This window comes from Erithacus rubecula, assembly GCF_903797595.1.
Source record: "Erithacus rubecula genome assembly, chromosome: 8".
NCBI classification, from domain to species: Eukaryota; Metazoa; Chordata; class Aves; order Passeriformes; family Muscicapidae; genus Erithacus; species Erithacus rubecula.
Genome location: NC_136659.1, coordinates 148,451 through 160,691, shown reverse-complemented (window position 1 = coordinate 160,691; position 12,241 = coordinate 148,451). Strand labels below are relative to the sequence as shown.

Sequence of the window (12,241 nt, the reverse complement as noted above, 5' to 3'; positions counted from 1 at the left end):
CAGGAGCGGCAAAGCCAAGTTTAAGCCAAAAAGGCTATTCCTGTGTTGTCATGTCCTGCACAGCAGTAAGTGGGAATTCAAGAATGGATTCAGGAGCTTCAGGAAGCAACAAACACTTTGGGATGCTGAAATGGACCTACCTGGTGCCTGTGCCTGGGCTGCACTGGGCTGAACTCCAACTGGATGATCTAACAAAGGCTGAGTGGACACTCCATGGCCCATTGGAGACTTCTATTCCTAGTCCTATGAGCTACAAAATTCAGCTGTAACCGGCTGATTTTTTCATGTTAACTTGAAATCCAGGAGAGGAAAAGGTAAACGTGGAAAAGAGTTCTTCCAATTCTAGTGACAGCTGTGCGTGTGTACCACCTGTGCCCATGGCAGGGTGGTTGGAACTGGATGATCTTGATGATACTTCCCAACACAAAATGCTCTGGCATTCTGTGATTCCCCAAATGGGGAGTAAAACAGAGCCATAGGAACCCCTGCTTTTCTTCAGCATCTGCTGCTTCTTCCTTTGTTCCAGCAAGTCCAGGATTTAGCTTCAAAGCTGACACACGTGTCTTTAAGGAGCCTGAATGCAGGAGAGGGAGGGCAGCTGCAGCGCAGGGCTCGTGTCCCATAAGTGTCTCTCTCTCACGGTGGCACCGATGCCGCTGCCTTGGGACACCTGCCTGTGGGAGTCTGCCCTCGAACGTGGCCACTGAGGGGAGGTGTCATGAAGGTCACTGAATTGCACACAGTGCCTTGCATGCAGCTGAGGGGACACAGGGATCACTGAGGGGGAAGTGGATGGCAGATGCCCTGCGTGCCACTGAGCTGACCTGGGCGTCCCTGAGGGGAGGCAGGTGTCTGTCCTGTTCCTCAGGGCACGTCAGGGTCACTGCGGAAACGTGAGCGCCGCTTGAGGGGAGCCGGGCACGCCACGCGTGGCTGAGCGGACACGCCATCGGCCGAAGGGACGCGAGGGCCGCGGAGGGGCCGTGGGCGCCCTGAGGGACACGGGAGGGGCGGGCGGGTCCCCGCTCCCCGTTGCAGGCGGCGTTTTCCGCCCAGGCGCGGGCGGCCCCGCCCCGCCGCTCCCCTCAGTCGCGGGGCGGGAGCTCGGAGCCGCTGTGTGCGCCCCTCGGGGCGGGGCGCCGGGCGGCCTCCCGTAAGGGCTCTGTGCTTTTCCGCGGTCTCGTCCTTTGCGATCGCAGCCTGTCGTAAACTGTGGTAATTTTTGTGTCTAAAGCCACCCACTCCCTCACACGTGCCCCTCATGCCTTCCCACTGCCGTGTCCCATCAGGGCCTCCACAGCCCCTGATCCCTTCACGGCCTCCCCGTGCTCCGTGCCCTCAGGATCTCCCCCAGCCTGGCCAACCTGCCCGGCAGCAGCGCTGCAGCCCCACAGGAGCTCCAGAGGAGCCCGAACAAGAGGCACCACGGAGCCCTCAGCAGTCCAGCCAGGAGCACCCGGGCAGGAGGACACCGATGGCGGTTCCTGGCTGGGACAGGGGTCGTGGCCATCTCCAGGCACCGGTCTCGCAGGGATCTCCGCAGCTCCGGCCCCTGCCCACCCGCTCTGTCGGCAGCACAAAGGCTTCAGCACAACCACCAAAGGCCAAGGGGCTTCTGGCCATTTTCCCTGTAGCACTGCACGCCTGGGCAGCTTGCTGAGCACAAGCACCCTTCTCCCCCTCTTCCCCGATGCTCTGCAGACTCTGGGCAGCAAATGAAAAATCCTGTGAGTCTATGTAGTATAACACATCCTTTATTTCCCTATATGCTGATTTCACATGAAGGTGTGGTGGGTGGGAGGGGGGAAGCTGCCTGAGGAGAGCGGCACAGAGCCGGCAAACAAGAGGGCTGTCCCGTGGCTGGGGGATTCTCCTGTGAGCTGGGGGACCAATCAGAGTGCCGATTTAGTAGTGGACAGCTCGGGCAATTAAAAAGTGATTTCGTTTTCAGAAATCACATTGCTAAAGCTGAATCGGTGTCTTTTGGCTTCCAGCCTCCCTGGAGGTGAGGTGGCCTCTGGCCGTGGCCCCAGCTTCAATCGGCTCAGGGCCCAGGGCCCGGATCCCGGCCCCGGCGGGCCCCTGCACCGCTCCCGGCCCCCAGCCCCGGCTTGGATGGCGGCTTGGCTCGCCTTAGCAGGGCTGGGCTTGGCTCGGCCCGTTTTTATTTTCATTGCGGCATGGCTGAGCGGTGGATGGGGGAGCCACCAAAGCCCTTTCCTTTCTCCCGTTCTGAGTGGAGAGGCCTCCAGCTGACTGTGCAGCAGAAAGAAGTCCAGCTTTTTTTTTATTTCTACGTGATCCCTGCGGCCACGTTTTTCCCAGTGTGGCTTGGTTCAGCTCCTTTGCTTTCTGGATGCAAGTTTAACCCTTTTAATGCCTTGATGAGACTAGATCTCCTGAGCTCCCCGGAATGAAAAAGAGTAAAGCAAGAAGTCTACTTAAGTGAGCGAAATGAAGTTAACTTTCCAGATGGGAAGAGATTGAATAGATGTCGTTGATAAGTAGCTGAAAATCTTTCTTGTGGGTTATAAGGGCACTGTGACTACACTAAAATTCCTTTGAATTGTGAAATGTACTTGGGGAGGTTAAAGTGCTTCAAAAGAGAGGACCTTTTGCCTCGAGGAAATGGGGCTCTCTGTTTACAGACTGGAAATATGGACAGAGATATGTAATAGAAAAAGACATGAAGAGAATTTTGTCTTTGAGCAGCCTGCCTTTACAAGTAGTACCCCAAGTGTGTAACATAACCCATAACACAGCTCTGGAAGGACTGTGGAGATGGAAGTCATAATCTGCAGTATTTCCAAGGGGGACATGGATTGTGAACGTGAAAACACCCCCTAAGCCTAAACCAAAAAAAAGGGAACTTTTCTCTCTAGAGTAAACTGAAATGATTGTTTGAGTGGATAACTGACTAAAGTGTTCTCTGTATCTTGCTGTTAAGAGATGTGTGGGATGCAGGAAGGAGGAGGAGGGAATAGTCTGGAAGTCTTGTTCTCATTTTTTTTTACTTTTATTAATAAATTCATTTAATAATAAAATAAAAAGTAAAATAAACTAAAATACTAAAATAAATAAAATAATTAATAAATTAATAAATTCCTTTTAAGTTTTAAGCCTGCCTTGTCTTTGCTCCTATATCCTATCTCTAAAAGAAATTAAACCTATTAAAATTGGCAAACCCAAGTCAAACCCTGACACCATACTAAAGCAAAACAAAAAGAAGAAAAGAAGAATCTTGATGAAACAGAAAATCCCTGGTGGTTTAGGAGGCGCCAGCAGACAGAGCCTCCCAGATCAGCTGTCTCCAGATCTCCAACAGCACAGCCAAGCAAGGCACAATAGATGGGGCCGTGTCCTCCATGCCCGGCGAAGATGATCTTGCAAATTATCGAAAATGGAATGTTGAGTTCTCTGTACTGCCCTGAGGATGTGCAATGTTTGAACTGCCAGGCTTCGGATGGCAGCGCTGCTGTCATGTGCCATGTCATTCAGAGCTGGAAGAGAAAGCAACAGAGACAGGGTCAGATCCCAAATCTGCAGGGACACAAGGAGATCTGTATGCCAGGGTGATTCCAGCCTGCTGTAGCCATGGCCAGGAGGGAGCAGGGGCCACTGGCATCAGGCCAAAGCTGCTGGGCACGAATCGCCCACGTGCCCCTGAAATCTCCGTGAGTTCTGGGTCAGGGATTGCAGCTCCTGCCAGCCATGCTGACAGCCTGCTGCCCTCACTCACCCTCATTGAGCACCTGCAGCTCTTCCTGCTGCCCCCTCAGGTAATGCCCGGCCATCCCTGGCAACACAGACCCTGTCACGGCTCTGCCCAGCGGCACAGCTCTCTGCCAGCGGTGCTGCCAGCCCTGTGGCCACTGGCCCTCGTGGCCAGGCAGGGCTCAGCCGGGGCCCTTGCCGCATGCTGCCGCCCAAGGGCACGGCTGCGAGAGGGCGGCAGCAGCTCCGAGGGCAGCCGGGGCTCCGCGGCGCCGGGCCCGGATGGCAGAAGCTGCCGGGGCAGCAGGCGGGGCTGGGGCCGAGCTGCGACGGGGCGGGGAGGGAGCCCGGGCTCACCGATGAACCTGACGGCCGCCGCTCGCAGGGGCTCCTGTGGGCTCCGCAGGTAGGGCAGGGCCTGGCGCAGGTGCTCGGCCGCTCGACTCCTGTCCTCTGCCAGCTGCAGAGAGCGGCGGGAGCGAAGGGTCGGGGCGGGCTCTGGCCCTTTGGCAGGCGCTGCCCGCGCCCGGCCCCGGCCTCCCCTGCCCACACAGCCCTGAGGCACAGCCAGCAGCCACTGGCCGGACTCTGCAGGGGCACAGGGCCGGCTGCTGCCCGGGGAGCCGCGGTGCCAGCCCACCCCGCAGCCCCGCTGGGCCGGGGCTCCGAGGGCAGCCGACTCGGGACCGCAGGAGCCTGGAGAAGAGCCCGTGCGGCCCCTGCGTGTGGCGCTGGGCAAGGCCTCAGCTGCCAAGCGCACACAGTGAGCGCCGCGCTCAGGGGGCTTCTCCAGCCTGAGCCTGGTGCTTCCAGGCCGTCCTTACCAGGCACTCGGCCAACTTCCACAGCTCCACTGTATTCACGAGCTGCATGAGATCCCTCCTCTTCAAGAACTCGGTCACACAAACCAGTGTTTCCCGAGAGGCCTGGAGAGCAGCAGAGATGTGGAGATGGCACCGCAGCTCAGGGCACAGGAGCCGTGTCCCTGTGCCAAGGCCTGGAGGAGGCTGCAGCCAGCCAGGCACCAGGGCAGGAAGCAGCCATACTTCCCCCAGGGGGACACTGGCGGCCCACGAGTCCTCACCCCTGCCACACGCTGATTCTTATCATGGCAGTGGAAGAAGAGTGGGAGAAGGCTTTGCCGCACACGTGTCTTCAGGGCCTTTTTTTCTTTATTCATTAGAAGAGCCACCGATTTTCGGAAGAGCGATATGGACACCAGTTGCACCTGGCTATTTTCCTACATTAAAGGAAGAAACAAAGTCCTCAACATCGGCTGCGTGGGGCTCAGCTGTGCACTGACCTGCAAATCCCCAGAGCACAAAGTGTCCTGTCCTCTCCCAGTGGCCGTGGCAGGGGCACTGAACCTTACGTGGTCAAAGAGTGGCAGAAGCGCCTCAGCCAGCTGCAGGGTGATGTGGCTGGGTATCAGCATGTCGTTTTCCAACACTATAAAGCCGAGTGCCACGACTGTAATTGAAATTATCTCTCTATCTGTGTCCCGCAGGAGCTCCACAAGTCTTTCAGTCAGGCTGCACATTTTTCTGGCCTGTGTGGAACACAGGTCTGTGAAACACCACCCTGCTGTGTCAGACCCTGCAAGCCAAAGGCCTATCCCAAAGCACTTGGGCAGCTGAACCAGGAGGCAGGAGAGCTGAGAGCAGCTGCCCCAGCACCTGAAGCCAAGGCAAGCCCAAGGGGAGGCTTTCCCCAGCACAGCTTGAGGCATTTCCCCCATTCTCACCATCCTGGGATCCTCACTGAGCTCAAGAAGGGCCCTGAGCGCCAGGCGTCGCCTCTCCCTGCACTCGCACTGCAGGTGCCGTGGCATGATCTGCAGAACTGTGTTTGCACTGTCTTCACTCAGATCCAGGCACTCCAAGACCTGAAAGGCACAGGGCAGTGACAGGGAAAGGCTGGCAAGAGTTTAGAAATGCACAGGGCTGGGCCCAGACGGCAGCACAGGGCACGGGCACCGTCCCAGGCAGCTGTGGCTATGAGAGGACAGAGAGCTGGGAGGCAGCTCAGGGAGACAGCGCTGAACGTCAGGCTCACCTCCACAAGGAATGCCAGGGCAGGCAGGTCCCAGCGTGGCTCCTGTGAGCTGAGAAGCTGGAGCAGGTAGCAGAAGATCCAGAAACACCATGGTAGGGAGAGTAATGACATCTCCCTGGCAGGAGAAAAAGTAACCAAGACTGTGAGCCAGGGGAAGAAACCTCTCGCCGGACTGATTCCCAGAGTTCTGGTCTTTCCCCACCATCCTCCAAGAGAGCCTGGGCCATTTGAGATGTGCCTGTTCCTTGGCACCCTCCTCTCCCATCCTTTTCCAGTCTGCTTGGCCATCCCTCAGTGACAAGGCCCTCTGGCCCATGAGCACGGGTGCTGTGTGGGGCACGCTGGGTACAGAGCACCAATGTCAGAGGCAGTCAGGAGAAGGGGATCTCACCTGGCCAGCAGACCCATGGCATATTGCTGGGTGTTAGCAGACCGCAGCATGTCCCAGCCGTGGTTGCGTGCCATTGCCACCACTACACTCTCACAATCCATTTCGCAGAGCAAGAACTTCAGGTTCTCCACTGCAAACCTGTGTGCAGAACAAAGCTCAGATCATAGTGGGAGCACTGGCTCCTGACCTGAGGACATGACAGGGACAAAAGGACTGGGATGGAAAACCTGTTGGGGCTGGCAGGGAGGCTGTGTTCTTTCTGGCATGTCTTCCACAATTCATCAACCTCCTCTGGCGTATCCCGAGTGCTGAAGAACACTTGGAAGAGCAGGTGGACAAATAGGCGGGGGAAATACAGTGTCACTATGTGTGGGACACAGGGCATCTGGAGGATGTTCCACATCACCACAGTTGCCTGCAAAGGACAAACACCCCTAGACAGCGCTCAGTGCCGAGGTGTCCGTGCGGCAGGGCCCGAGCGTAGCAGGGAGAGGCGCAGGGGGAGATGCAGGGTCCGGTGCCCCTGAAGCTGCCCCTGGGCCAGCATTCAGCCCAGAACCTGAGGGTGGGAGATGCAGTGCGGGAAGGAGGGTGGAGAGCTGCAAGAGAGGGGGCCTTGGGGTGAGCAAAGGCCAGTTCCAGAAACTCACAGCCAGGGCAAAGACTCTTGTCGTGTCCCCATCGGAGGTGCGTGTGCTGTGCTCTGGCCAGCTCCCCAGCACATCCAGGAGTCTCAGCTGCACCAACTCTGAAGTCCTGAGTGAGCACATAATTGTCTTCCACATGGTCATAGCAGCTCTGTAGGGTCAGAACTCTGTTTCAGGGCAGTCTCAGACACAGCACCGTGGCCTGGGCAGCAGCAGGGATCTGAGCTGGCTGCCAGCTCTGCCTCTCCCCATTGCCCCTCACCACCAACACCCAGGCAGCCTTGCAATGTGGGGACAGGCTCCTGAGGGGCAGGGAGGGATCATGGCAGAAGGGGTGGGTGCTGACAAGCCAGGGCTGGGAAAAGGAGCAGCCAGAGGGCTCTGGAACTCTCTGTTGATCAGACAGACCTGGAACAGGCTGTACAGGGTGATGGGCTGGTGAGCCCTGAGCCCTCTGGGCAGGTGGGCCCCATACCTGTCACACGATGGGGCCACACGCAGGAGAGTCATCACCACATCAGTGGGCTGTGCCTCAGCGAGATCCAGCAGGGTTCTGTACAGCCTGTGCTCAGCAAACTGATTTGACATGAGCCACTGGTGGATGAACCTCACCATGGCAGGTACCTGAAGAAGGCATGGGGGGACTTGGAAAGCTGCCAGAGGCAGTAATGTCCCCAGCTTCCCCAGAGAAGTGCTTCCCTTCCCACCACACTGTGATGGCCTCAAAGGCTAACAGGGACCACCTGGCCCTAGTGACTTGGGAGGCAAAACAATTCCTGGGAGTATCAAACCATTGCCACAGGCTGCTTACTTGCTTGGGACTGTGCAAACCCTCTTCTACAAGCATATCCAGCAGGGCAGCACTGGTCTTGGTTTTGAAGATGTGTGGGTATATTCTGACCCCAGTGCCCACAGTCTCTTCTTCCCGAAGTCTCTTCATGAATTTGCAAACAAACTGCAGGAGAATGGCAGGAAAAGAGGGCTATTCCATGCAGTGCTCCAAGTGCTGTGCTGGGCTGAGCAGTGGCAGCAGGCCCAGCCCAGGTGGGGATGGCTGCAGGTACCTGCGCTGTTCTGCGGAAGCGGCCACGGGTGGGGTCCTGCTCGTGTGTGCTGTCCATGGCTGCACCTGGCAAAGAGCGAGCGCAGCCAGAGCTGAGGGACTGCAGGAGTGGCTGGAGAACAGAGCCCAGCCCTGCGCTCCCCAGGCAGGGACAGCCCCGGGATGCCCCAGGGGATGGAGCACGGGCACTGTGGGGTGTCTGCACAGCCTCTCTTCTGTCCTGTGCCTGGGCATGTCCCAAAGGAATGGGATGGGATGGGATGGGATGGGATGGGATGGGATGGGATGGGATGGGATGGGATGGGATGGGATGGGATGGGATGGGATGGGATGGGATGGGATGGGATGGGATGCAGACACCCTCTATAAGGCCCAGTTCTCCCACTGACCATCTTGTGCTGGCTGGAACGGCACCATCTCTTCAGTCTCCTGTGCTGACGCAGCTCCTGCGCTTTCTTCCTCCTCATTCTCCCAGGTCACCTTGGGCACTCTTGAGGGTCTCTGCTCCATGTCAGTGACTGGATTTATGGCTACAATAGGAGAGATAGTTAGAAAAGCTGCAAGTCAGCAAGTCCTGCAGTCAAACCTGGAAGGTTCCTGCAAGACTAATGTCCTGGGAAGACTACAGGACAGCAGGTCCTGCACTCTGGTCTGGAGGGCTCCTGCCAGAAGGACAGGAGACTCCTTGTCAAGTAGTCTGGCCAGCAAATCCCTCAGTCTGGTCTCGAGGGCACCTGCTGCAGGGTGGGAGATGCCTCGGAAAATCTGCGGGGCACGAAGTCCCACAGAGGCCCCTCAAGGGCACCTGCAAAACAGAAGCCTTGAGAAGGCCACAGGTCAGCTAGTCCTGTGGTCTGGCCTCAAGGTCACCTGCAGGAATAACACTCAGAAAAGCTCCGGGTCCAACTGGAACGAGTGGGCTGTGCAGGGGCTCCTCACGGCACCGCTCTGTCCCGTCCTGTCCTGTTGCGTGCTCTGAGCATGTGGCCGTGTCACTGTCGGCTCTTATATCACCACACGTCACAAAGGCTCCTTTGACATCCTGTCCTGATCCATGCCATGGTGACCATGCTGCACCGTGCCACAAAGGGCCCTTGCACATGCTGCCACATGCCCTGGGGCTCCCCCAGCCCACCCAAAGTGGCCCAGGTTGGAAGGAATCCCTCATCCCAAGTGTCTAGGACATCCCGACAGGATCTTTAGGAACAGCTCGCACCATCAGCAATCACTGCCCTGCTCTGCGGCCTCAGGGCATTTAAGAATTCTCTGTTGTGGAAAGTTTTACTTCCCAATTGCTCTATACAAGTTGCTCCTAAATATTGCAAACTTTCCATATTCATTGGTATGGCTTAAGAACACGAAAGTTTTGGAAGTTTGCGTTCCGTCTCAAAGCAGCAACTCAATTGCCTTAAAGTCATTTCTTCAAAGTCACTTTGCAAAACAACAGGATACGAAGGCAAAAAAGGCCCATTCTTTGGTTTGCAAATGGTTTTCAATGAAGAGAGGAAAAAGCAAAAGCTTAAAATTAGGTGCCTCAGCTTCCAGAACCTCTCTTGGCCAGCATCCTGATGTGTGTGCAGGAATGCTGCGAGGCACTGCTGGGACCCAGCAGGACAGGAGCGGCCGTCTCATGTCCATGTAGCACCCCCTGACAGAGCCAGGGTCATTCCAAAACCAGAGAAACCTTCTGGTGTCAGCAGAGAGGAGCAAGGATCACTGGGCTGGCTTCTCTCAGGGTATCTCAGCTGGGCTTGCTCCACAACACGCCCCCGTTTGATGGCCTGCTAATGCCCAGCTGCCAGAAATGCCTTCCTGTTCTCTCCAAGGTGCACAGGAAGAGCCAGTGGGCAGGATGCCTTGGGAGAAAACCTTCCAAGCCTTTGCTGAGGCCAGGGACACGCCAAGATGAGCCAAGACTCTGCACGTTGCCCGGCCCACGCAGCCCGGCTCAGTGCTGGCCCTGGCCCACAGCAGCTTCCACCAAGTGAGAGGCAATTGCAACTTGCCAAGAGCTGAAACACAGCAGGTAGGCAAGGTGTGAAAAGGGTGTGTGTAAAGGCCTTGGAATTCACAGCTCTCAAAGAGAGCTTTGGGGCTCACAGCTGGACACATGCTCCTGCTCACACCTCTGTCCAAAGGAGGGTAACACACCCTGCTGCAGGTGCTTGGCTTGGTCTCTGCAGGTCCAGGCAGATGCCAAAGCTGCTCTTCACAGCCTTCCTCTGCCCCTCAGCCAAGGGTAGTGGGCCTCAAGGGCTGAAAGGACCACAGAGAGCCGAAGGGGAACAATTTCACCCACCTCACGGGGAGCTCCTTGGGAAGCACTTTCCTTAAGAAGCAAGCCCCTTTTCTCCAAAGGCGTTTCCCCAAACATGCAGCTTTCCCCAGGAACACCAACACACTCTTAAGCCATGGAAAGGCTGAATTACTTCTGGGCCTTTCAGAACAGGCACTCCAGCTCCAGCTCCTGTTCTCCCAAGTGTGTTTCCAGGTGCAGGTTGAGGCGTACAGCCCCAGGCCCTCTGCAAACACAAGCTGCCCACTGCCTCTTCACTGCCTACACTCCTGCCTGTGCTCACGGCAGCAAAACCAGGCTGTTCCCAGCCAGAGACCAGGCCCTGCTCCTGCAGGATGCTCTTGCCAGCACCTTCCAGGACTCTGTGCGGGGAACGCTGCACTTTCCATGCTGGTTCTGAACAGCCTTTGGCACACAGAGCACAACCAGGCTGGCTCTGCCACCAGCACACACCAAGAACAGGGGGAGGAGGAAGAAGAAGCAGGGGCTGTTTTGCAGCCATGCCCAGGAGAGACTGGAAGGGTGCCCTCCCTCTGGTCCCACTTGCTTGGCTTTCTGACTGGGTCTGAGGCAGGGGCTGCCATTCCTCACTTGTGGGGACCAGAACCGCACCAGGATCCCGGCACTGCCTGGCAGCGCTCCAAACACTGGCACGGTCACGCGTCTGACTCTCGGGCACTGTGCTGCTGCTTCATTTGCTCTCTGGAACACCCAAAGCTCTCTGTGAAGCCCTGATGCTCTCTGGGTCTGCCCTCTTCCTGACCCTGTGCAGGGATGGAGCATTGCTTTGCTTTCAGGAAGCTATTCTTCAAACCAGCCAGCATTCCAAGCTCCTTTGCCCTCCATGAGTGCTTGCCATGGAATCCCTCCCAGCTGGGTTCAGAGCATACTCAGGTTGGCTCTTCTAAAATCCAGGGGCTTCAGGGTGCTCAGCAAGACCTTGGACTACACAGTGTTGTGGAACTGGAGCTTCAGCACAGAGACCCTTCCAGCCTGATCTGCCTTGGTTCCTCTGCATCTCTGCACAGAACACGGTACAAAAGAGAATGGCAGGAGGGGCCTGTGCATCCCAGGGCTCTGGATTTGTGCTGCTTTAGCTCCACAGAGATGCAGGCAAAGTAAAGAAGCCAAACTGTTTATTGATGAAAGGCAAAGCAAAGGGATGAGCTGGGAAGGAAAAAAGGGAATGGGTAGTGTCTGAGGGCTGAAGGGAGGGAGCTGTCAAAAGGGATGAGTAAGGTGGAAGAAATAAAAGGGATGGACACAGTCTTTGGGATGGAAGGAGTAAGCAGTCAAACGGGAGGAATAGTGGAAGGAAGAAGAGGAGATAAGCAGTGTCCGAAGGCTGGACAGAGATATCCATCTCCAAGTTGGGAGAGGGCTGAAGCCAAGGGAGCTTGCACAGGCTCAGCTGTGCCTGGAGCTCCAGCTGGTCTCCTCTGGTCTCAAGGTAACCTCATCTTCCATGGCATCTGGAGGTCTAAATGGGATGCTGGTTCTTCTGAGCATGCAGATGAGCATGGTTCTGCAGCTGTTGAACAACTGTGTTTATCTTGGAAGGGCTGCCTTCTCTTCTCAGGGATTGAAGAGCTGGAAGAGAGAGAAACGGTCAGAGCCTGGATCTGTGGGAATCCAAGGAGACCTGGTCAGAGCCATCCCAGCCAGCTCTTGCCATGGCTGCAATAGAGGAAGGGCCAACAGGATCAGCTGCAAGGTTCCGGCCACCAATCCCCCCACCTGCATCCCTGAAACCTCTGTGTGCTCTGCCCACGCCAGCCCCCATCCACACAGGGAGCAGATTGCTCCACAGCCGGGGCAGGGATTGCAGCTCCTCCTGCCAGCCCTGCTGACAGCCTGCTGCTTTCAATCACCTTCACTGAGCACCTGCAGCTCTTCCTTCTTCCCCCTCATGAGTGCACTGGCCATCCCTGGGAACACAGACCCTGTCACGGCTCTGCCCAGCAGCACAGCTCCCTGCCAGCAGCGCTGCCAGCCCTGTGGCCACTGGCCCTTGTGGCCAGGCAGGGCTCAGCCCGGGCCCTTGCCGCATGCTGCCACCCAAGAGCATGGCTGCG

General features: G+C 56.9%; 1 protein-coding gene across 1 annotated transcript in view; it reads right to left on the bottom strand.

The window, feature by feature from the left end:
• Positions 1 to 864: 864 nt before the first annotated feature.
• The window catches only part of LOC306804242 (maestro heat-like repeat-containing protein family member 7), a gene marked incomplete at both ends in the record, with an annotated part of 82,365 nt that continues 70,988 nt past the window's right edge, over positions 865 to 12,241 (bottom strand). Inside the window, 12 exons of the mRNA XM_079310560.1 lie at positions 865 to 992; positions 1,521 to 1,704; positions 3,370 to 3,500; positions 3,740 to 3,796; positions 4,072 to 4,174; positions 4,539 to 4,640; positions 4,799 to 4,954; positions 5,087 to 5,263; positions 5,459 to 5,599; positions 5,770 to 5,884; positions 6,161 to 6,298; positions 6,361 to 6,575. Coding sequence (XP_079166686.1) covers positions 865 to 992; positions 1,521 to 1,704; positions 3,370 to 3,500; positions 3,740 to 3,796; positions 4,072 to 4,174; positions 4,539 to 4,640; positions 4,799 to 4,954; positions 5,087 to 5,263; positions 5,459 to 5,599; positions 5,770 to 5,884; positions 6,161 to 6,298; positions 6,361 to 6,575 — 1,647 coding nt within the window. The remainder of the gene's footprint in view (positions 993 to 1,520; positions 1,705 to 3,369; positions 3,501 to 3,739; positions 3,797 to 4,071; positions 4,175 to 4,538; positions 4,641 to 4,798; positions 4,955 to 5,086; positions 5,264 to 5,458; positions 5,600 to 5,769; positions 5,885 to 6,160; positions 6,299 to 6,360; positions 6,576 to 12,241) is intronic.